At 48.4% G+C, this 25,451-nt stretch overlaps 1 protein-coding gene across 1 annotated transcript; it reads left to right on the forward strand.

The window, feature by feature from the left end:
* Positions 1-1,973: 1,973 nt before the first annotated feature.
* UBXN10 (UBX domain protein 10) lies at positions 1,974-8,638 on the forward strand. Its single transcript, XM_090268715.1, has 2 exons — positions 1,974-2,023; positions 6,918-8,638. Exon 2 carries the CDS (start codon positions 6,933-6,935, stop codon positions 7,776-7,778), a length of 846 nt encoding a protein of 281 aa, XP_090124841.1. The 5' UTR covers positions 1,974-2,023; positions 6,918-6,932; the 3' UTR covers positions 7,779-8,638.
* The last annotated feature ends 16,813 nt before the right edge of the window (positions 8,639-25,451 follow it).

Genomic DNA, 25,451 nt, shown 5'->3' on the forward strand with positions numbered 1-25,451 from the left:
TAGGTGATATTAAAATAGCTGATGAAGAATCCACTTTAATCTTTTTTGGGTGGGCGTTCAAGGGCTGAAGAGCATTGCTTAGATATTTCTGACAGTCGTTTACAGGAGATAAGCCACCAGCACAGAGTTGCAAACCCATCAGCTCCCCAGACCGCCACCCCCTGCACCTTCTTGGGGCCTCACATGCCTCCCTGGGTGTCCAAGGTGGGTGAGGGAGTGACCTGAGCCGGAGGTCTTCCCAGCCAGGCCCTCACCAGTATCTCCCACTGAGGAGGCACTTCCTTTATGCAGTGAGCAGAAACAACGCTGCCGAAATGATCGCCTCCTTCAGACCTCAGAGGCCGAGCCATGCCCAGCCTGTGCCTGCTCTTCCATACTTGGCTCCAACTGTATTGAAAATAATCTGATCTGTAACTCTGTGGCCATGAGATGTAACTTCTCAACCAAATGGGAACATCCTGAGGAGGGCTGGCGCATGCTCATATTGTAATCCTGTTCCTTGGGTCTGGGACAGACAAGATAGCAAATATTTTGCCATAATGCTAAGTAACAAATCCTAATTCTTTCCTCTGTTAATAGGGTTCTTAAATGTCTGCTAACATTATCTTCTAATATTATTGTCGCTAAATTATTGACCTGCATATTCCAAGAGGTAGAACAGTGCCTGGAAGACGATAGTGCAGTTAGGACTCCTTCTGAAGCTGTCTTAACTCCATCATGGAAGAAAGACTTCAGCCATTAAGTTGAGCTCTACAGGGTAAGTGAGCATTAGGTAAAGGAAGGGGATGAGGGGTTGGGAAGACTGTAGAAGAATCTTCTAGGCAGAAGGGACAGTGGGAGCAAAGGCCTGGACTGCAGTGAGGGTGTGCATACGTGCGGCCCTGTGACAGAGAACAGGCTTCAGGGCGGATGTGGAGGAGCAGTCAGTCTTGGATAGAATCAGAGGATGGGAGAGGGGGAAGCAGGGAGGCAAAAGTAGCCAGTTTGTAGGTCTGTTGGCAGAAAGCTGAGAACACCTCCATCCGATGGCTTCTATTTTCTCTCTGAAGAGAGAAGTTCACCGTCTGAGTGGGAAGAGGTAAGAGGAGAGGTGGGAGGTTCCAGGAGAGAGAACAGGTTCAAAGCAGCCACTGGGCAGACAGGCAGAACTGACCTGGGGAGACTGGAAGGATTTCTGTGTCGGGCTGAGGGTCCCGCTGAGGTTGGAGACCACACGTTTGCATCAACGTCACGTGCCTGGTCAAGGCTTCCTCACTACCTGGCTGTCAGTGGCCTGACTGGGGTTTTACCAAGTTGGGGAGCATAAGAGCAGCAGACAGGGCATGGATGATTCTTGCAAGAAAATGGCTGAGGTGACGGACCAGAGAAGAACAGACTGACAGGCAGGGAGAACGCAGAGAGGACAATGGACTGGAATTCCCAAGGGGCTGAAAGACAGATGTGGTAGAAGTGGCTGGGGCTGCTGCACGTGTAAGAGGCAGGTGTAAATGTAGTTGAAAATGAGGTCCCAGATGGGATGCGGCCCCAGAGCAGGAGGCTGATGGGGAAATGGGGGCCGATAAGGCAGACAAGTGGTCCCCAACTCAGATGCCCTCAAAGCAGCCACCCAGATTCGAGGGTCAGCAGGAATCAGCTAGTCCAGCAGCTTCATCTAAAAACGCGGGACCTGGCAAGGTCAGGTTCTGACCCAAGATCACAAAACGGGCTTGAGGCAGGGGGACTGCTGCTCACCCCCAGCGTCCAGGCCAGAGCTCCAGGCTCTCTGCCCCAGCCCCAGCCCCAGCCCCAGACCAGGAGACAGGAAACCAGGCAGGGAAGCAGGTGAGGCCAAGCCCGGTTCCGGGTGGCCTACCCCGCCTCCGCCCAGTGCCTGGCCCGGCCCCACCTCACGCAGGCCAGACCAGTTCTGGCCAGACCGGAAGCACGTGGCCCCCCACCGGCGCGGTTGCCTGGGAGACTGGAGCTGTTTACCAGGGGGTGACAGAGGCTGGTGCTGAGGCAGCGGATGGAGCGGAGAGGCGAGGTGAGCAAGGCCAGGCCTCTGCCCCCGGTCCTGCTCACGGCCCTCGCGGCCTGAAAGGGACCGGGAGAGGCCAGACCCGAGCCCCCCAGCCCATCGGTCGCCTGGGCGGGCCTCCCCGAACCGGATCGGGGCGAACCTTGGGAGACAGGGCAGGGGCCCTGAGAATAGTGGACACTACCCAGTGGCAAAGCCAGCCCCGCCAGAGCTCACCGTTGTGGGAACAGGACAGCTCCAGGGCTCTGCAGAAGCCGCGGGGCCTGGGGGACCGTTGGGCCATGCCCTCCTGGCTGGGCGGTACAGACCGGGCACAGACCCAGAGGGACAAAAGGGCATCCCGTCAGTCACATGGAGAGACCGGAACCAGATCTGAGCCTCCCCCAGACCAGTGCTTTTTCACCCAAGTCAACTCTCACTTTCCCAGACTCTTGTTCTTGCCCCTCCCCGCAGCGCCCTGCTGCTGCTGCTTACGCTTCTTTCCTCCTGGAGCTTCCAGTGCTTGGAAATAATTGAGCTAGCCCCCTCCACCCCCCCACCCCTTGGAATCATTCCCACTTCCTTTTCCAAACCTTTGATCACTTGGTGGCTTGTGGTCCAATTTCTCCACTCCCCCTTTAAATGTGGCAATCTGCATAGGACAGTTGTATTCTAATCATTAGTCCTAGTTTGAACTGGAAATGGTACCCAAGTTTTCTCATCCTCAGGCCCATGACTATCTCCTATTGGTTTTTCCAAGCGTTTTCATCCTGGAAGTCTCCCAAGGAGGGGTGGGCATGGGCAGGGCATAGTATTAACTGATAAATATTTTTAAAAGACCATTTCGAATGTATGCATCCTTGGTACATACCAGCAGATGGTTTGTGGGTGGCTGTTATTTTATTGCACTTACTGTAGATTCAGATTAGGGCTGTGAGGGAAATAGGGTGGTCTGATCCTGTGGTGGGGGGTGGGCCCTAGGAAAGCAGGAATATGGCTTTCGCATCTCCTATCGTATTTCCCTTCTTCCAGTTCATGTGGTGATTAATCTTAAGGAACGAGCACCTGCCCTTTTGGCAACTCCTTGGAAACAGTTCTCAGTGTTTGTTTCCCGACTCCTAGCAGGCCTCTTGGGTGCAGCTTTTTTTGTTTAAGTAAACAGGCCACTTGCCTATTCAGCTGGCAGCTTGATGGGTGCCTGCGCCTAGATCTTGTCAGATTGTTTGGTGGTTGTGTCTGCCAGGCTGAGAGGTGGTGAAATGAGCGAGCGGGGTAATGGTGGGGGCTGCAGAAGCCTTTCTGGACTGAGGGGCGGGGGGCGGGCAGGTTTCTAGATGCAAGGTGTGGATATAAAGGCACAAAGTTGGCCCAGGACCCCAAACACCTGTTTGCCCCACCTGCCCTGTCCCTGTTCTAGATGCCGGGGCGAGTTGGTGTTGCTGCCACGTAACAGATGGTCCCTCCACTGGAGGGGAGGCAGTGGGTTATGAAAGCAGGTTCGATGGACCGGTTTTACCTGAAGGAGGTGTTAGTCTCTAAATAACCATGAGTGGGCTTATAAGAATTAGTCATAACTGAGGTTTTTCTCTGAGAGAGCTCACAGTCATGTTATCTTATGACCATTGTGTCTTGAATATGACACCCCCTGCACATGGATAATTATATAGTACCAAAAGGTATAGAAAGTGCATGCACATACTCAAGTTTGACTGTTAAAAATAATCCAGCAGAGAGCCTGGGAAAACACATGACTTTCCTCCTCAGAGCTGTTAAGGAAGAGGTTTCTAAGTTACCAAACTTACTGACAGTAAAACCTTCCCAAGGCATGTGTGGGAGTTGGAAGCCAAGTCTGTGATAATCTGTAGAAGCTGTGGCAAATTAATAGCCATTCCGCAAAGGGGATGGGTGGGCAGAGAGGGGGAGTAGGGTGCTGGTTGAGCTTATCTTTGGCAGAACAGTTGGGTAATTATGACCTCCTCGTGCTGTGCAGAGTTGAAGTGCAGAATTGCTTAATTACAAGTGAAAACTTTAGAACTAAACTAAAAGAGGGGGGAAAAACAAAACAACCCATACATTCTTCACAGTTGATCAGAAAATAAATGAAATTAACACGGAGATGGGCAGGCTTTTTAGATGCCAAGGAGAAAGCTCCTGAACTCCCAGCCGCCAGATTGGGTGTGAAAGACTAGGGAGAAGTGGGAAATGGAAGTGTAGAAGATCCCGTCTGTGAGCAGAATGGAGAAAATGTACAGGCTGTTAGGTTAAGAAACAGAGGGTTGTTTTGTTCAAGATTTTGCCCTGAGTAGGACTTCAGGAAGACACAGGAATATCGTGTTTTGTTTGGTTGGGGTTTTAACGGAGAGGAAGAAGGTGCTCCCTAAAACCAGGCGATGATGGTAACCTGCACAGAATGGTCATGTTAGCGTGCAGAGCTAAGAGCGTTCGGAATTGTGTGATGAAGGTAGCTTGGAGTAAGTGAATTTGTAATAAGGATAAGATTAAAGTGTAGAATTAGAAGGGATTTATTAGGAAACATTTATCACATCTTTCTGAGGCAATTTCAACAGGTAGTAGCTCACAGGAATCATCCTTCCTTCCGGCATTTCTGTGCAATGGGCGGGGCAGGCGTGAGTCCCCTGATTCACCGGGCTGGTTAGAGTCGACTACACCCTGGGGAAGAGCTCTGAAGCAGTAGGTGAGGCATTTGGACCTAAAATAATAAACATACTAAACAAGCAGGAAACCAAAAACAGAAGCAAAAACAAAAAACAAAAAAAACACCCTTGCCATTTCATTCTTTATTATGCACCAAGCCTGGCGGTCACAGCCTGACCTACATTATTTCATGTTATGATCCTCAAGTTACAGATAAAGAGACTAATGATCAGATGTAACTAATGTCTTCAGGGTTATAGAGCTAATTCTATAGATGAGGAAAGTGATGGGCCAGAAAGATAGAGCGACTGCCCTGTGGCCGTCTAGCTAGCTCCAGACAGAGCCTGGAATAGAACCCAGATCTTAGGACTCCAGAGCCTGTGTTCTTTGCTCCCAAACATGCTGCTTCTCCAGGGGCCACGAGGCACTGGGAAGTTACCAGGTCTTTAGAGGGATGGTCAGCCTGTGGGCGGAGAGAGCAGCAGTGCCAGTGGTGGTCGGGCTTTAGAGGGAGGCAGGGAGCCCAAGACATGGCCATGGCCTGGGAAGAGGTAACTGGGGACCGGGAGGAGGAGGTAGCTGTAACAGTGCTAGTGAAAGGGCCACCACAATGGCCAGGAAAGAAGAGAAGGCCTGGTTTGGCAGTGGCGGGCCAGCACAGAGAAATGCGCATGCCTCCCGCCTTGCTTCAGAACGCTGCTTCCACGAGGTGTCACGAGCACTCCTGAGCACCGCAGGCATCAGAGACCAAGCCAGAGGCCCTGGCAGTGTCTCCAAGGTAGAAACCAGCAGGGAGACATAAACATAAACAGTAAGAGACAGACTGTGGTGAGAGATGGGGGAGACGCCCAGCCTGGTCCTCAAGAACAGGACCAGTGTCACAGACCTGGGTTCTATTTCAGGCTCTGCCGCTAGCTGGCTGTGTGACCGCAGGGAAGTTGCCTTGCCTTTCTGGCTCACATGTCTATAGCATTAGCACGTGGCCAGAGTTCCCTTTGCCGTTGGTCTAGGACAGCGTTTGTCAGGCTCACCGCCACACTTTTGTGTGGCTCATGAGCCAAGAAGAGCTCTTACACTTTTAACTGGTTGGAAAAAATAAAAAGAAGAAGACTATTCTGTGTCACGTGAAAACTATATGAAATTCAAATTTCCATGTCCATAAATGAAGGTTCATTGGAATACCTGTTCATTTACATACTGTCTATGACAGCATTCACACCAAAAGGGCGAAGCTGAGTACGTACTTGTGACAGACTGTATGTATGGCCTGCAAAGCTGAAAATACTATCTGACCATTTACAGAAAAGGTTTGCTGACCCCTAGTCTAGAGCCCGAGGACGTCCCTATACATTCTGGCTACTAGGTGGATTAGCAATGGAGCCTCCCTCCCCTCCCACCCCTGGTGACAGAGTTGGGGCGGTGGAGGGACACTGCACTGATTAGCGCAGAGCCATCTAAGCAGTGAAAGATGACAGTAGGAAGGAAAATGAAGAAAGGGCACGTTACGGGTAGATTGGTAAAGAAGAGAAGAACTTAGGGAGAAAGGAAAGAAGGTGGCGGTTCTTCCACAGTGAATATTGGACCAGAGCTCAGTGCTGTCCCCTGGTTCCGGACGCTCTCTCGCCGGGGTGCAGAGAGAAGTCTGTTGGTCTGCCCCCTCAGCTCTGGAGTGGAGCTGAGCCTGCTTTCCTGCTTGGTGTGACTTAACAAGGCTACTTCCGTCTTTGGAGCAAAGGCAGCCTCTGGTAATGTTGCTTTACATAACTGTTTATGGCTGGTTCTGTGCTGCAATGTCAGGCTTGAGTAGCTGAAACAGAGATCACGTGGCTCCCAAAGCCAAAAACATGGACAGAAAGTTAGCCGGCCCCTGGTCGAGGTTGTAACGTGGCTTGTTCCTTCACATCATTCTGGTCTCTCAGCTTTAAGCCTCCCACTAATTCAGATTAAGTTAGCCTGCACCCTAGTCACTCTCTAATGCAATACTTTATTTTCTTCATTGTAGTTATTGCCCTTCAAAAATATCTGTTTACGTGTAGGTTTAACACATGTCTGTTCTCACTATGATAATTTCAGTTGCAAGGATTTTAGTTCACTGACATATGCCAATACCTGGAATGAATGAATGAATGAATGAATATGAATGAATGAAATGTAGCTTGTGTCCCTCTCCATTGCGGCCAGTTGGCTTATTCTGGTACCTGCATGGGATCCAGAAGTCCCAGGAAGTTGAATCCATGGCTTCCTCTCTTTTCTCTTGCTTCCTTAGGGATCCTGAGAAGCAATGGCCACAGAAGCCACCGTGAATATAGCCCCTGTTGAATGCAACCCTGTTGTCAGCACAGCAGCTGACGGCTTCGTTTGGCAGCCAGACCCACTGAGCATGCACGTCATGAGGCCCAAGTCCGCCAAGGGACGTACACGGCCAAGTCTGCACAAACCCCAGGGCATGGGGGTGTGCTCTCACCGCGCACCATCTTCTCCGCCTCCAGCCATTCCCTGCGAGTCGCCAAGTAGCCAGAAACCAGAAGCCTGTGCACCCAGATCCCCAAATCAGGGAGCTCCCAGTGAGGTCCCTGAGCTGCTGCAGCAGCAGGCACCTATAGGGGCTTCCTCTTCCCTCAATAAATACCGGGTCCTTCCTTCCATCAACAGGAGGACCCTGGAGGAGGGGACTGTGGAAACAGTCACTAAAAAGGCTGGCTCCCTGCAACTGAGCAGCATCCAGGCTCTTTGCCAAGAGGAGACCTGCACCATGAAGACAAGCCAAGAAGATTCCAGAGCTCCAGTTCATTATCCAGAGAGGAAACTCTTTGTCCAAACCAGGACACAGAGCTCCTCCAGGGCTGGAGACCTGGAGGAACCATCAGATCAAGAGCCAAGGCTGCTGCTTGCTGTCAGATCACCATCAGGCCGGAGGTTCATTCGCTACTTCCGGCCAACCGATGACTTACAGACCATTGTGACCATGGCTGAACATGAGAACAAGGCCACCTACCGACATTGCAGCATTGAAACGGTGGAGGTGCCCAGGAGGCGTTTCTCTGACCTCACCAAATCTCTGCAGGAGTGCCGGATCCCCCACAAGTCAGTGCTGGCCATCTCACAAGATGGGGAGCGGTGGATCTGAGTCCACAGCCGCCCAGCTGGGGTCCTGGGCCTCTGAGCAGGGAGCACCATGCTCAGGTGCCATGGCTTCCTGGGCAGTTGGTTCCAAGTGCCATGTGACCCTGGTGCAGCTATGATTCTTAGGCCTCCCGTCTTCACAGCATCTCCTTGGAAGCCGTGGAGTGTGCACCTGCACCAAGTGCCTTAAGAAGATTCTCTTCAGTTGTTAAATTCTCTCCACCCCTGGAGTGAACTGGTCAGTTACCAGGGCTGTTCCTAGAACAGCTGTGACCAGGCCGCCTTCTTGCTAGAGTTTGGGACCTTCTTGGAGCACCTGCTCGCCTTTACAATGAACTCTCTCTCGAAGCCAATGGTTTGCTTTTCTGTATTTGATCCAGGATTAAACACTTCCCAGAGAGGATTCTAGTCTGGTAAATAACCAGGGTTCAGGAAATGTCAAACTGGCATTTGTATTTCTTGCAAGCATCTTTAAGAAACAGGCGGGGACCCTGTCTTGAAAGCAGCCCCTTTGCTGGGCTCGTGTGAGTTTCTTGGGATTTTCGGTTTATGTGAGTGGCTACAAAGGGAAAGAACAGGTCTTTTGCTAGTACAGATCCCCCTTTATGTCAGCATGTCTGAAACAGGCTGACAGCTGGGAAGCAGATGGCTTCCACGGCCATAGGTTAGCCAGTAGCTACTTTGAAAGAGACTGACCAGGTTTACAGCTTTTTTGGTAGCCGATCCCTGAGTGCAAAATTCTTCCAAAACTGAGAAAAGCCAGTGTAATCTGATTTCCTTTGCTTTTGTCAGTAATGGAATCTTTTGTTTTGGAATTGTATAAACCTGCAAGTCTATGCAGGTTTGTACTGCAGGCCCTCGCTGGCTTATCTGGGTGGGGACATGTTGTCTTATCCCCCAGTTTCAGAGGTGTCCTCAACTTGAAACACAGGCTCCAGAGGTGCCCCTTTTCTCTGATTTAGGATCCTCGTGGGGGAGGGTCCTGGGTGTGGCGTCACCTGCTGAGCCTGTGCTGAGAGACCATGTGTCCGAGGGTCTGGCTGAGGGACGTGAAGCCCTTCTGACCTCCTTAGCCTGTAGCTATACTGAAGACCACCGAACCTTGTTTTCCAACTCTTAGTGGTGATATGAACAATCTGCCAGAGTTCTCTTGTATTGCTAGTTTAGCAAGACTCCCACGTCTCATCTGGATCCCTTTTGGCCAAATCACTGCTCAGAGTAGGGAGTCTTGTCCCCCCACCCCCCCTCCCAGCTCGGCCATCGTGCAGCCCTGGGAACTGACATGCACGCAGAGAAGGCAGGAGTTCTAGAAGCATATCGTTGCTGCTGCCCACGCAGCAAGTGCATCTTGGGCAAAGATAAGGAGTGTGCTTGGAAACGTGACTTCCAGAAAATCGACATTTAGCCATGGAGATAAGCACGACCATCCTTCCTACGGCAGGAGGCTCGCCTTGTCCTAACTGCTTCCTGCACCCCCCAGATCAATCTAGAACAGGTGGCAACATTTCTTAAGATCGTCAGGGTTCGGTCAGCAGCTCCTCTGACTGGAAAGGTCGACCCGGGCTTGCAGTGCCTTGGGAAGCCCATGCAACTGGCCAGGTCTCTCAATTACTTACCACGAAAGAAGGGTCAGTGGCCCGAACCTGGTACTCACAGTACAGGAGCTGCACCTCCCACACAGGACTCAAGTACATAACTCTGCCTTTGATCAGGCTGGGGGTGGGGAAGAGCCTCCCACAAAATCACACCTACTCTGTGGTAAGAATAAAATGCCACCCACCTGGGACTCGGTAATTTCTCCAGGCAGGAAGTCTTTAGAAAACTTCAGTGGAGTGAGGCATGCACCAACAAGTTAGAACCTGCTGCACTTAGGGGTTTGCTGCTGCTATTTAGCTTTGGATTTGGGCGCGGTGAAAACTATGGAAGGCAGGAAGCATAGAAATATTTTAGGGTATATGAATAAAACTAGATTTGAACCAGCTTAACAAACTTTTTATTTTTTGACAAAACAAGATGATTCTACCAATAAAACTGATTTGTGTGAAACTGAGTTGATGGAGAAGCACATCCTGTATTTTATTTTACTTTTTACTTTTTTAAATATGCTTTATTGATTATGCTGTTACAGTTGTCCCAATTTCTTTTCCCTTTGTCCTCTTCCACCCAGAACTCCCCTCCCTCTAGTTGTCCCCCCCTCCTTAGCCCATGCCCATTGGTTGTGCATATAGTTCTTCTCAACATCTTCCTGTCTACTCTACTCCCTCCGACTATGCTTCTTAAATCCTGTACCATCTCCCTCCCTTTCCCCCTTCCCCATCCCTGCTGACCTCCCCCAATATGTTCCCCATACCTATAATTCTTTTTCCACTCTTGTTGCCTACTTAGTTTGCCTTTGTTTCAATTCCCTAGCTTCTATTGTTGGTTGTTGTGATACAATTTTCATTTTAATGTCATAGTTTTGATCCTCTTTCTTCTAAACAAGTCTCTTTAACATTTCATATAACAGTGATTTGGATCTGATGAACTCCTTCAGTTTTACTTTGTCCTGGAAGCACTTTCTCTGCCCTTCCATTCTGAATGACAGCTTCGCTGGATAGAGTAATCATGGTTGTAGGTTTTTGCTTTTCATTACTTTGAATATTTCTTGCCAGTCCCTTCTTGCCTGCAGAGTTTCTTTTGAGAAATCAGCTGATAGTCTCTTGGGACCCCTTTGTACGTAATTCTCTTCTTCTCTCTTGCTGCTTTTAAGATTCTCTTTTTATCCTTAATTTTTGACATTTTGATTATAATGTGTCTTGGTGTGGTTCTCCCTGGGTCCAGTGTTTTGGAACTCTCTGTGCTTTCTGGTCCTGTAAGTCTATTTCCTTCCCCAAGTTAGGGAAGTTCTGCTTCATTATTTTTTCACATAATTTTTCAATTTCTAGTTCTTCACCTTCTGGCAACCCTATGATTTGGATGTTGGCCCACTTATAGTTGTCCCATAGATTTCTGAGCCTCTCCTCATTTTCCCCACTTTTCATTTCCTCTTTCTGTACTGGTTGACTGTTTGTTCCTTCCCCATGTTCTGATTTGTTGATTTGATACCTGGTTTTCTTTCCCTCACCACTTGTTTCGTATATGTTTTCATCCATTTCAGCAGGACTAGCCTTCATTCCTTCCCCATCTTGTTTAAGATTTGCTGTCAGGTCTGTAAGCATTTGTATAACCAAAGCTCTGAACTGAGCCTCAGAAAGATTTCCTATCTGCTGCTTCGTTAGATTAGATATTTGCTGGCTGGTCAGCTGCGTCACCGGGATCTCTATCATGATCTGTGCCATCTTGACAGTTTTGTGTTTACCTTTGCTTCCTGGGCGGGGTTGTCACACCTCCTATGCTCTAGGGGGCAGAGCCCCATGTGCTCGTCACTACCAGGCAACCCTTCTCACCACACTGTGGCGCTTTGTGTGGGGGCGGGGGTCCAAGATGGATTCCTGCCATTCACTCTCCGCTGAGAGACCAGAAGCCTCCTCCTCTGTCCCCACACCCTCCAGCCCTCACAGTCCAAGGCAACGGAGGTCTGCCTTCCCCAGCTTTGGAATCGCAAGCTGACGGGTCTGGTCTGCAGCCGGGGGTGCTCCCGAGGCGCTTCTCACGTCCCCTTAAATACAGGTGTCTGTGCTTACTGCCCGTCCCACCGCCGTCACCGCAGCTGCCGCTGCCAGCACAGCTTGACCTCTCCACCCTACCTTCGCCCCTCCTACCTATCTGGATGAGCACCACTTGTTTATAACTTCATACGTTGGACTTCCATGTAGCTTTATTTTCTGGAACTTCTGGTTATTTCTGGATTTATGGTCGTTGTATTCCTTCTTAATTGTGGAGGGAGACGGAGTGTGTCAGTCTAGGCCTCCATCTTGGCTGGAAGTCTGCATCCTGTATTTTAGCCCAAGACTTAAGCTACCATGCTCTAATGGACAGAGGGGTTTGTGAACTTGATCTTCAGTTTTCTCCTTGGCAAAGTTCCTGGCTCTGCTGTTAGCTCCAAGTCCTCTTCCCCAGACCCTCCAGATGCCCACCCCTCCTATAGCTCTTGTTGTCAGCTTCTTTCATAGCATGAGGCTTGTCTCTATAGAAAGAGACTCCTGAATTTCTCCTAAAAATTATTCCACATACTATCCTCTTGAGGTTGGCAAGGGCAGACTATATCACAATTTAAGAGTTCCCAATGGTTCTACACTCTGGACTAACAGGCTGAGCTGAGCACAGCACACTCCTCTTGGCTGCCTTGAATAGGTCAACTTTACCCACTTTGTAATCACAGACCTCAGTCATTCATTTAAGCAGCAGTCACGAGGGCCTACCCTGTGTCACATTGGGTGATCAGCACTGGCACCCTAGCAAGACGGCATTGGCAAGAAGACATGAAGGCACCTCTGGTCTCTCAACTCAAACCTGGTAGAAGTTGGCCACTGCAGCTTTATCTGTGAAGGACCCTAGAGCAAGGATCAGGCTAGATCGCTGCTCTGTCTTCTTCCTGCTTCCTGGAAATGCAAAGGCAACTGTTTGTCATGGTTTCCAGTAATGGCACTAGGAAGACTGCTCATTAGGGATAGGATAAAGTCTTCCAGTATATCCCCTGGTAGAGTCCAATAGGTAAATTAGTCCTGGCAGCAGAAGGAACAGCAGGAGAAATAAGTGACTCATCATTTAGAATCCAAAACATTTTCACCAACAGATGTCAGGGGGTTTTAACACAACAGTCCTTGCCCTGAAAAATTCAGGGGACCCAGCCAACAGCCATCAGGCCAGGGCAGCCCTGCTGAAGAGACAGCCTGTGAACATGACCGTGGGCCTGCAGTCAGCCCGAAGCTCCCACAGAAAATACTGCATGAACGAAGAACCACAGACAAGCCGAGAAGCAGCCCAGTGACAGATTGCTATCATCTATGACAAAAGTGGCCATTCCACAGACTGAACTCTGCTTCTGTTCATGCTCTTTTCTGCCATTTTAAACGGGTTTTAATGTCAAAGCCCTGATCAAGAGGCCAAAAGGTTTCTCTTTCCAAAATATTTTTATTAATGTCTTCATAAAAAGTCGAGATAAATGGATAAAGTTTCCTGTGGTTTGGGGTATATTTTAGGGGAGCCTCTTCTATGATAAGAGAATCTACTTTGCTACCTTTTAACAGGATTGCAAAGAAAACTGGATTGTTTTACTTTAGCATTGGTTTGGAAATCACTCCCAGAGTTAAGCAGGAACATCGGTGTCCTTCATCCACCAAGGCAACACCCCACAAGAGAATGAAAAGTTTGCAAGCCCGTTGACCCTCACCCCAAAACCAGAACCAGCCAAACCCCACCACACAAGCAGAGGAGGTCAGAGGCCACTGCGGAGGAGTCGGCCGTCCAAGTGCAGCAGACTTTTGGTGACTCACAACATACAAGACAGTCGCTCCCATTACAAAAATAAAATTGGGTGTTTTATTTTGTCTCTGCTGGTGATGTGACATTTTCCACTCCTGACTAGGGCAGTCTCTACCAGCCCTTTCTGACATCCCTCTGTGTTCCTCCACCTGCAAGCAGCGGAGGACGCAACAGCGCTCCTGAACAGGTATTTTTGGACCCACTTAAATCCTATCCAAAGAGGCTGAAGCGCTGATGTGACAACTGCCAATGGAGACAATCAAGCAAGCCTCACTCTGACGATCCTGCTGCTGTGCCGAGAGTGGACTGTGGAGGTCGGAGTGGAAGATGGAAGACCAGCTCCTGCACATGGACAGTAACCAGGGGAAATGGCAGCGTGGGCCGGGGAGGTAGCCACAGATGTCAGGAGAGGTGGTCAGATTCTGGACATGTGATCTATTTTCTTAAGGGGGAAAAAAAAAACAAAAAAACAAGAGTTTGACAAGGTGGGATTTACTCCAGTGGTCTTAGCTGGCCAGATCACCAAGGCGGACTGTCTCTGCAAAAACAAACAAACGTGACAGCAACAAGATAAACACATGGTGGCAGGGGAGAGACGCTTCCCAGCAGTTTCCCTTCATGGAAAGGAAATGCATGATGAGTGAGCTTGGAGAAGGCCTGTGGAGAATCCCAATGCTATTAATTGCTTTAACTAAGAAGAGATGCAACTAAAAAGGTCACTATTTCACTTCATGTGCACGTTAAACAAAATCAATTACCATCTCACACTAGGGGTATGAGTACTGACCAAGGTCATTTAGAAAGAAATCCTTGTTCCAGTGGAATAACACATTGTTCATATCTTCCTTTCTCCTTGCCCTCCCCTGCCCCCCTTCTTTCCAGCCCTTCCAACCTAGCAGCTGATTTGGGATGCATTTTTTTCCTGGACAAAAAGAAAACACTGTCCTTTGGCCTAGTTAACAAAGCTCCTAATTGCATGATTTTCATGCCCACCTGTTCTTTACAATGAGGACATCTGTGCAGTTGGCCCTTTTTGTCACCAGCTGAGAACCACCTTCGATGTCCATCCTCAGATAGAGAGGTAGGGACCAGGGGTCTACTTTTGTTGGAGGACCACTGACAGGCAGCATGGGTCTGCTCTGGCCCCGGCCCTGTTAACAACAGGGGCCAGCCACCTGCAGACAAGCTGTGGGAATGTGACAGCAATTCTCACGCTCTGAGCTTGGACACACGGTCTGGAAATCACCTGCTGCCCCCACCCTGGCCCTGCATCCAGCCCTGGGATAATGCGGTGCCAATCCAGACCAGGCTTAAATGGCTCCAGACTCTGTGGGGGCGGGGGGGGGGTCGTTAGTTTCCCAAACCCAGGCATCGGCCTCAGCTCACTCTTGTCTTTCTTAATGGAGTTCCCAGCAGGTCCTCATCTTATTCAAAACATCGGTAACAAATTCATTTAACATGTATATATTGAGCGCCTATATGCCAGGCACATGTGATGTCTGTCAGTGAACAGAGCTGGCCCCAAATCCCTGTCTTTATGGAGGTTACTTTCTGATGAGGGGAGACAGAAAAGAAAGAATGCAGGTAATAACTGATATAGTGTGATAGAAAGGGATATATGCAATGGAAAACAGAAAAGCAGAGAAGTCTCGGGCGGGGGGTGGATCTGGGGAGCATGAGGCAGATGGTGGCAGAGGATAAGATCTCTTTTTGCAGATTTTAGATTTTTTTAATCCCTGAGAACATTTTTTCATTGCTTTTAGAGAGAGAGGAAAAGGGAGAGAGAGAGAGAAACATTGATGTGAGAGAGAAACATTGATTGGTTGCCTCCTCATACACACCCCAACCAGGGATCAAACCAGGAAGCTGGGTATGTGCCCTGATCATAAATTGAACCCGTGACCTTTTGGTTTACAGGATGATGCTCCAACCAACTGAGCCACACCAGCCAGGGTAAGGATGAGAGCTTATATGAATGGTCAAGGCAGATTTCATTGACAAAGTAACATCTGAGTGCAGAACTTGAAGCAAATGAGAGAGCCAGCTGTATGGATGTGGAAGGGGATGCAAAGGTCCTAAGGAGCAGGTGGCCAGAGTAGCTGGAATTAGGGAGGGGGTGGAGCTGTCAGAGATGCGGGCAGGGAGACAGATAAGATAGGGCCTGTTAGCACCAATGGGGAAGCGCTGCAGGGTGCCAAGGGGAGGAGTCATACCTGACAACATGTTCAAATCAGCACTCTGCCTGCTGTGCTGAGAATAGGCAAGGGTAGGGGATAGAAGACCAATGAGAAGTTACTACTTCTATAATCCAAGTAAGAGATGAAGACCAGAGTGGTAGCCACAGATGTCATGAGAAGCAGTCAGCTTCTGTGTATATAATTTTTTTACTTAAAAAAGTAATGTCTGGAAGACTTCTGGCCAAGATGGAGGCCTAGACAGATACGCTGCATCTTCCTCCCCAACTACGAAGGAATACAACTCCCTCAAAACTAGAGACAACCGAAAGTTCCAGAAAATCGAGCTGCATGGAAGTCCAACAAACAAAGATATAAAGAAGAAATACTCATCCAGGCAGGTAGGAGAGGCGGAGAGGACGTGGTGTGGTGGTGGCAGCAGCAGTGGCAACAGCAAGCTGGTGGAAAGTGCAGTCACACGTTTTAAAAAGTCAGGAGAGACACCTGGGGGTCGTTCCCAGCTCCTGACCAGACTGCACAGCTCATGGTCCCAGCACCAGAGAAAATAAAGCCTCATTGCTTCTGACTGTGCAAACCAATGGGGGTTGGGGCAGAGGAAGAAACTGCCAGTCTCTCAGCAGAGTCTGCTTGTTTAAAGGGCCCCCACAGTCCTAGAACATCCACAGACCCACTCACTCTGGGAACGATGGCCAGGGCAACAGCTAGAGAGGTCTCAGTCCTATACAGAAGAGGGAGAAGTGCCTGGAAAGGGGGCAAGTGCTAAGGAAGTGGCATTGTTCCCTCTCAGACCCCTCCTCCCCACACAGCTCCACAACGTGGTGAAACAGGTCGCCCTCTACTAACAAATACCTAAGACTCCGCCCCTTACAATGCAACAGGTGCGACAGCTCCACCTAAGACACAGAGGCAAACAAACACAGGAGCCTGCCAAGTTGAGGAGACAGAAAAATATGGCCCAAAAGGGGGAACGGATCAAGGTTCCAGTGGGAGAAGTAAGCAACGAGGAGATAATCAACCTAAAAGACACAGAGTTCAAAACACTGGTGATAAAGATGCTCACAGACTTGACAGATACAGTATCCTTAAGTATGGCAAACATATAAGGGAAGAAGTGAAGCTATGCTAAATGAAACAAAGGAAAATCCACACAAAACCAATGGTGAAGGGAAGGAAACTGGGGTTCAAATAAATGATTTGGATCATAAGGAATAAAAAAACAGTCAACCAGTCCAGAATGAGAAAACAAGAATTGAAAAATATGAGAAGAGGCTTGGGAACCTCTGCGAAAACTAAACGTGAAAACATCCAAGCCATAGGGGTGCCAGAAGGGGAAAAGGAAGAGCAAGAAATTGAAAACTTATGTGAGAAAATAATGAAGGAAAACTCCCCAAGTTTGGTGAAGGAAATAGACATACAAGTCTCAGAAGCACAGAGAGTCCCAAACAAGCTAGACCCAACCAAGACACATCATAATTAAAATGCCAAAGTTTCAAGATAAAAAGAGAATCTTAAAAGCAGCAAGAGAAAAGCAGAGTTTCCTACAAAGAGATGCCTATAAGACTATCAGCTGATTTCTCAAAAGAAACTTTGCAGGCAAGAAAGGGCTGATAGGAAGTATTCAAGGTGACGAAAAGCAAGGACTTATAACCAAGATTATTCTATCCAGCAACGCTATCATTTAGAATGGAAGGGCAGATGAAGTACTTCCTAGACAAGGTAAAGCTAAAGGAGTTCATCATCACCAAACCATTATTATATGAAATGTCAAAGGGACTTATTTAAGAAAAAGAAGATCAAAATTATGAACATTAAAATGACAGCAAAGTCACAACTATCAACAACTGAATCTTAAAAAAAAATAAAAATAAAAAATCCAACTTAGCAAACCAGAATAGGAACAGAATCATAGGTATGGGGACCATTTGGAGGGTTATCAGCTGGGAGGGAAGAAGGGGAAAAAATGGAGAAATGGTACAGGAATTAAAAAGCATAATTGGTTGGTACAAAATAGACAGGGGGAAGTTTAAGAATAATATAGGAAAGGGTGAAGCCAAAGAACTTATATGCACGACCCATGGACATGAGCTAAGGGGGTTGGGATTGCTGGAGGGAAGCCGGGTACTGGACAGAGGGGAACAAAGGGGGAAAAAATGCGATACTGTAACAAGATAATCAATAAAATACACTTTAAAAAAAAAGTAATACCTGGGCAGGGCAGGGGAGAGCAATGTGGGAGAAAATGGGACAACTGTAATGGAAAAGCAATTTAAAAAAATCTAATTCTATAATAAAATAGTATCAAAGTGAATGCTCATCCATAATATGCATCATCATCATGGATTATTTTTTCAGGTAGAAGAGGCTCACTCTTATAGAGTCCACTACGCTCTATCCCATAAACAGAACACTTTTTTTTTATTGCAAACTTGGAAAATATAGAGAGGATTGAAGAGGAAAATAAAAATCGTTCATAATCCTTTCAGTCAGAGATAACCATTGTTAATATTTTGGCATATATTATCTCATTCTTAAAGGTTAAGTTTATTTCGCATATTATTTTTAAAATATTTTATTATTTATTTTTAGAGAGAGGGGAAGGGAGGGAGAACGAGAGGCAGAAGAAACATCGAGACCTGGCTGCAGCCCAGGCCTGTGTCTGACCGGGAATCAAACCAGTGACCTTTCACTTTGCAGGAGGTGCCCAACCCACTGAGCCACACCAGTCAGGGCTGTATATTACTTTCTTGCCAGTAGGCACACATGCATATTTTTAACATCTGTAATCCTAGCAAACACAGCAATTTTATATTCTTTTTTTCAAATTTCTACAGTCTTCATAATTATTTTAAGACAGTATTATTTCAGCATGTTGTATAGTAATTTATTAAACTATTTCCCTTCTTTGACCCATTTACATATTTCTGGGTTTTTGCTATAGAAGTCAACACTAAAATCTTCTTTTATGTAACTTTTTGCATCTCTTGAATTATTATTATTTTTGGACAAATTTGCAGGGTAGGGTAGGTAAGTCAAATTATATAAAACACTTTAGAAATTTTGCTTTGCTTTTCAAAGAATTATGTAGCAAGCACCCAAGTTCCACTGCAGCACCTTCAGTTTTGAGGTTACTGCTGTTTATAATTTTCCTTACATTTTTGTTGGTGGAAAATAGAAACAAAGGTGTTCTTTTTTCATGTCTTTGATTGCTATTAAATATTAACATTTTTACATGTCTTTTTTACATATTCGAAATACAGTATTCCCTCACTTATCACACGTATTATGTTCTAGACCCCCACCCCGCAATAGGTGAAAATTCACTAAGTAGGAAACTTAAATTTATTTTAAGGCTTTATCAACCCTTCCCACACACTTATAAACCGTTCCCAGTCCCTTATTAACCTTATAGTGAAAAATCCGCGATAAATACTTAAATATAATATTTTTAAAAATCCCACCATACAGTGAGGCCATGATAAGTGAACCGTGATATAGAGAGGGACTACTGTATTAAAATTAAAAACTCAAGGTGCACTTAATTTGTCTTTATAATCTGTGACACTATTCTAATTAAAGCCAAGAAAAGTGGGGACTGATGGGAGGCTGAGAGAAAAATTTCTTTGTCTTTCTATTCATATTTATTGATACATGCATCATACCTGATATAAGTATTACACTTTTCAAAATATATATATTCATGAACTGAACTACATGCATGTTGGATTTTTATTTAAATATATATCACTTTATACTTTATTGAGCCAGCAAACTGAACAAGTACATGCACTAGAAATGGGGCATAAAAATGAATCAGACAAGCCTTTGCTTTCAAGGAATTTCCAATCCAGTGGGAAGAAGCATGTAAATAAAAACACCATACGTGGTAAGTAATGTGCTTGTCTTCCATCACATTTGACAATAGTCTGAAACCAAAGCACAGTAGTGGCAGAAAATATTCCTATTGGTCTAATAACAAATAGTCTTGGAAGAAAGGCTGAACACTCAACCTCACAGGAGTCTGGTCAAAGCCATGAACGTTCAGTCTGGACACCTGGGCTACCCAGTGCCTTTTAATTGGGGTTTAAAAAGGGGGTGGAGGAGGTACGGGAGGCAGATTGAGGCAAAGGCCAGTCTGGGAGCACAGAAAATTAGGCCACTCTACAGAGAGCATTTGCTGCCAGTGCCATTTATACCAGCGAGGGGCCATTGAGGAGACACTCCGAGGGCTTACTGAAATGTTCTTGGACTTGGTTCTGCCGCACTGCTTAGATCATTCCCTAGTAGGCTGGGCCAGGCAAGGCACCTGGTACCAACCAACCTAGATTCCTCAGTCCCACTCTCCAGGAAGTCTAAGGTGTGAGCCATCTGCTCACGGGAGAGTAAGTCAACGTACACACTCGCAGTCACCCCCAAACGCTGTCCCTTCGTTTTCAGGCAGAGGATGGGAACAGCAGTGCGCAAAAGGGCAGGTGTGCAGCCGGCAGACAAGGGCAAGGCTGCCGGCACTGGGGGAAGCGTAGCCCGTCACCAACAAACCTCTGACTCAGCATAACCGGAAGCACCCCCCAAACAGCTTTGAACTCTAAGACTGTGTCCAATAGGCAAAAATTGAATGATGGATTTTTTAAAGGGAACCTCAGCATCCAAAAGTCTTTGGAGCTTTTAAAAAAGATCTGCCTCAGTCTCTGGGGTTAGAGCCTGGGACCTGCTCTTTAAGAGCCACCCCCCTGTCCCAATCCCGCCCCGTCCTGCCCCTGGAAATACTAAGGGTCAGCTAGACTAAGAACTGCTGGACTGGGCTGGGTCCTTTAGGATCCCTTCCAACACCCATGGTCTATGAGTCTCTTCATCTCGATCTCAACAGGGCAGACCAGTGGCTGCTCTGGGTTCTCAAATCTCTGCTTAGCTTCCTCTTCACCAGCCCCTGCTCTGCCTGTCAGGACCCACCTGTCAGTCCCAGCTTCAGGCCCAGTCTCTGCGGTGACCTGTTCCTCCCCTGCGTTTCCCCAACTCATTATTCCCTCAAGTTCTCATAGAAGAAGCACCCCTGTGTGGAAGAGAAAGAGCATAGGATTTGGCACCAGAAGGCCCATGTCCTAGGCCCTGGGTAGGTCATGCTTTGCCCACGCCTCAACCTCCCCCCCTGCAAATGAAAATGATTATTTCACAAGGGGCTGCTCTGAAGAATCAGAGGAAAAAAGTAATGTTTATTAAGGATGTTTTGACACCTCTAGAAATATATATAAATGCTGATCTATATTTTAGTAACTACTCATCTCCCATGGTTGTCGACTCTCTTCATTTGTTCCACAGACATTTGTTGAGCAGCTGCTTTGTGCCAGGCACTGGGAAGGTGATCACTACCCATAAGGAGCTTCCCATTCCATGCAAGAGGCAGACTGGGACACAGAAAACTATAATATCGTGAGATTAGCACAGCCGTCTAAACAGTGCCTGGCACATAGTAAGTGTTTGTGGAACGAATGAACACATTAAAGGGCATCGTGGAGTCAGACTGAGGATGGGGAAGCTTCAGGGAAGCAGCACAGAAGCTGAGGCTCAGAGGGCCCAGCAGGAGAGAATCAGTGCACAGCTGGCCTCTTCCATGAGGCTGCGAGGCCCTTCCACGCCGGCCTGTGACAGGTTCATCCCTGCGCTCCCCTGGGTGCCTAGCAATGGGCCCTTGCACATGGTAGGTGCCAACGTCCCCATAATGAAACCATTCAAGATCCTGCTTTCAAAACAAAGCAAAGCAACCACTCAGCATAGAAGGTATAAAACTAACTTAAGGCCATTTGGGTCGCCCAAGCCCTTCAGCCAGCTCACAGTGACGGATCTCACAAGGATACCCTCCCCACTGAGCTTGCCATGGTTTTGAAAGTCCTCACAGTGCTCTGTGGAGAGGTGGCCAGCCCAGATTAATTCAGCCCCTCTGCTTTGCTCCTCATCCACATAGGTCAGTGCAGGCCTCTCATTACCTTAATCAAGACGATGTATTTTTAGCAGCAAGGGCCTGTGAAGACAGGTGGGTACCTGGTCTGCAAATATTTCACATTTTCACAAGAGCAGAAGCCTAGTCTGCGGATGACACAGTCACCATGTAACTAATCAACTACTCTAATGGCCCCTGCTTGAGGTCCCTCTTGGGACTGCGTCTCTGAATAAAAACACGGTGACCTGGGCTCGGAGAATCAATCTGAGGATGTTGGGTGGATACATATTTGGGGTCCCTCTATGATCTCTGTCCTTGGATAGAGCCAAGAAGATAAGCGCAGCCTTGGGACTAGGGTGGTCTTGGCACACATTCTCCATCTGAAGACAGGGGCTGGACAACCTCTCAGGATCCTTTCAATTCTGCAACTCCACATCTCACCAGGGGCTGGGTCTTTGTGACTTCTAACTGAAGATTTTGCTAAAAGCAAGCATTTCCGCCAAGCTGTAAGCCTGCAAAACACTCCAGTCTGAGTTTTGGGCTCAAGGACTGCCACGGAGCCCCCGGACCTGAGCAGCTATCCGGCCTGACGGGGACTGCATGGCTGCACCAGTGCGCCTGAGGTCAGGTGAGCAAGCGAGCCACACCGGCCCCCGGCCCAGCTCCAGACCTCTGGCGCTTGGGCTACGAGTCATCCATGGTTCCGTGCCTGGCCTGTGCCTAAACTTACGCTGTGACAGAGAGGTGGTTGTATGTGTGGGTGTCTTAGAGGTTGCTGAACAAGTCAGATGACATTTTCTCTGCCTGAAGGAGATCACAAAACTAGGAAACGTCTAGGTCAGAATTCATACAGAATTATCTGCCTGCTACACCAGCTTGTTCGTCTTCCTCTCCACACCCCTCCTCCAACTGCTGTTCAGTGTGTGCCCCATAACCTGCCTCCATGGTCCTTTGCTTTTTATTATTATCTGAAATTTTCTTATTTATGGGTGTATTAGCTCTTTTCCCAACAGGGACAGGTTCATGGCAACCGGAACCTTGTCTGGCACCCAGTGACTGGTTGGTAAACATGTATTGAATACATGAATGAATGTTCCATGGCCCAGGAGTACCCTGGTACACTGGCTTTTGGCCTCTTGAAAATGGCAACCTAAAGGTGTATTATCTAAGAGGGGGTGCAAGGTGCTTCCCAGGTTCCTGGAAGTATCCTCTCTAAGCCGGTGCCACTGACTTATCCTCGAGCAACTAGCGAGAGTGTGAGGAGTGTTGGAGAGCGTGTCCCTTGAGGCCAGCCACCAGGACTCAATCCCGGGCTTCCTACCCACAGGCCAGGTCACCTGTCGCAAGTTATTCAACCTCTCTGTGCTCCATTTTCCCAGTTTTTAGAGGGTTGTTGATGTACTCAGCTCCCAGGGTTGTGGGAATTAAATGAGATCACACATATCAGGCCCTGAGAATTGGATGTGGCATGTGCTCACCACTCTGATCAAAAACTCTGCAAGGAGAATGGATGGAGTCGCTGGCGCAAATGCAATCCTGGAGTCAGAAGGTCGCTCCCGAGCAGACACCTGTGCCTGATGGGCCATCAATGGCTCTCTGTCCCCACCAGCATAACCCCCCAACCCCCTCAGCTCTCTGCTTCCGGTAGTGCTCCTTCTGGGGTCCTTCCCTTCAGGCCCTGGGAAGGGGTGGTGGCAGTGGTGGGGTCACTGCACAGCGCCACCTGGTGTCCTTTCTGGAGGAGCTCTAACACCATTCACAGGCCACCCTAAACTCAGTGATTAAATCCAGCGGACACGTGGGTGAGCCAATGGCCAGAAGTGGTGGCAAAGGCCTCCACTCTTTGAATAGCAGGAGAACACAGACATGAGTTAAAATCTACAGAGTAGCCCCTTGCTATGAAGTGTCTGTGGGTAGAACTCTCCTTGAAGCAGTAGAAAGGGGAGGAAAGGGGACTGGATTTCCCCCAAGGCCTGCTGCCCTCCGTCTGACCCCTCTGTGCCACCGCCAAGCACTTCATTCGTTCCATGGCTGCCCATGGAACCCGGGGCGAATTTCTAGCTGAGGTGAGGGAGGGACAAGGAGAAGGGCTTTCTTCCTTTTCATCCCGAGGCAGTGGGAGTTCAGAAAGGAAGGGCGACTTTGCCCAGCAGACCAGTGTCCCCAGCATGTCTGATGTTGACACCCTGCTCAGCACCTGGGGGGTAGACCCTGCGGCAATTTGATAACAAAGGGGTCCCTAGACTCTGGGGGTGGGGGGCACCAGCACCCAGTCTGTGTAGGAAAGCCCCGTGAGTCACTGAAATACCCTCCCTCGCTTCCCCTGTTGAGACCCTGTTAGAGTTCAGAGAGCATTTCAATGCTTCTCCATTTTGTTATCACAAAATGCTGAGATGGTTTAACAGTGTTTACTGTCTCCTAATCATCAATTACACAATTACCACGTGTGGACAATTTCTAGTATAAATGTTCACACCATGCGGAGATTGAGATGGGAGCATGGGACGAGTCCGGGAGAGTGTTCGTCAGGGCGGAGCTAGCCACTCAGCAACTCCCGGGCACAGAGCTGGTGGCCTGGGGGCAGGGCCAGCTCTTGGACACCAGGAACCTTGTTGTCCTTCACCGGGCAGGAGGGTCCTGCTTTGGAAGTCAGGAAAGGCCCCACAGCATTCCCGCTAAGTCTGGGATGATGATGCCGGGCAGAGAAGGAGTGGGGGATAGCCTTCCAGGCCATGGGAGGAGTGTGCGCAGAAGCTCCAAGTCAGGAAAGGCCTGCCCTGCCGTGAATGAGAGTGCACTGACCCTGCAGGCCACACAAAGGACGGTGGGCTTGACCCTGTAGGCAGAGAGGAGCCAGCAGAGATTTTAAAACAGGAGTGTATCATGACCCAAATCAGAAGCTGGTTCTCGGAAGACCTCTCCATAGCTGTATGAAGAAGAGTGAAGGAGGCCGAGACAGACCGGAAGCAAGGAGGTCAGTTTGCAGGGCCTGAGCGAAGGTCGTGGCAGCATAAAGTATGGCTCCTGCCAAGCCATTAGGCAATGAATAAGGTTCTTTATAAGGGACAGCGTGAAGATTGTGTATGTACAATCATGCTGGTGGGTTTGTATTGCTGTCTTAGTACCACTCAGATTGCCAGTATGCACAGGAAGAAGGCCAGGGTTGCAGCAGAACAAGACCCTGACCCTGACTGGCAGCCCACCCCCCTGCAGGCTGGGCTTCCGCCAGCACTGTCAGTCCAGCCAGACTGGCCTGTGACGGTCACCCTGGGAGCTGCTAAGACCCTCTGCGGTGGCCATGGCAACAATCCTCCCCAACCTCTGTCTCTATTTCCCCAGTCACAAAAAGGGATACATCCTCTCCGCTAATGATGATGTTATGAATAACACAAGCAACAGATATCCTAAACACATACTGTGTGCCGGGCACCGAGGCACAAGCTTTCTGAGGATTCTCTCTTTTAACCTCATAACAACCCTGGGGTGGGCCCTGGAAGAAGTATCAAAAGCCATAAAGACAGAAGGGTCCTTGAAGAGAAGGGAGAAAGAGTACAGCGTCATCTGAACCCTGAAATCCTAAGCTAGCCCTTCTTTGATAACAAAGACTATATTATGGAAAGAAGTGCCTTTCTCTCCACCTCTGTCAACCCCTCACCCCAACATCCCACCAGAAATCAGGGGCTTGTTTTTGGAAGCGTGTGGTAAGTGCTCTTTGTCTATCAAAATGCCTCCTGAATATTTATCACATTTTTTTTTTAAAGCGCCTCGTTAACTGATGGGGGTAGCCTTTCTTTGGAGACTTTCGTTTCCAGCCAACCTGGGAAATGGCTCCAACATTTAATGAAGAGGTCGGTGGCTTAGACAGTGCGCTCGTTAGTTACACTTCTCAGTTCCTGGTTTACAAAAGACATTAAACTCCTACAGGTGCACAATGAATTCCTTCCTCCCTAACATTTACCACCCTAGAACGAGGCCCTGGAGGGCTCCTGGGAAGCTAACTGTTTCATGCCAAGCGTTTACTGCATGGAACAATAGCTGGGGGCCAGCATGAGCTGCTGTAAGTCCAAGCGGGACTTACTGGGTGAAGAAGAGTCCAAGCAGGATTCCGCCGGCATTAGTTCAGGAAGACAGCTCAGCTGGCAACGGT

This window comes from Furipterus horrens, unplaced genomic scaffold (genome assembly GCF_987537825.1).
Source record: "Furipterus horrens unplaced genomic scaffold, mFurHor1.1.pri manual_scaffold_3, whole genome shotgun sequence".
Lineage (NCBI taxonomy): Eukaryota > Metazoa > Chordata > Mammalia > Chiroptera > Furipteridae > Furipterus > Furipterus horrens.

Bases quoted from the DNA above. Each gene is read 5' to 3' on its own strand.
- UBXN10 (XM_090268715.1), top strand. From the start codon at position 6,933: ATGGCCACAGAAGCCACCGTGAATATAGCCCCTGTTGAATGCAACCCT.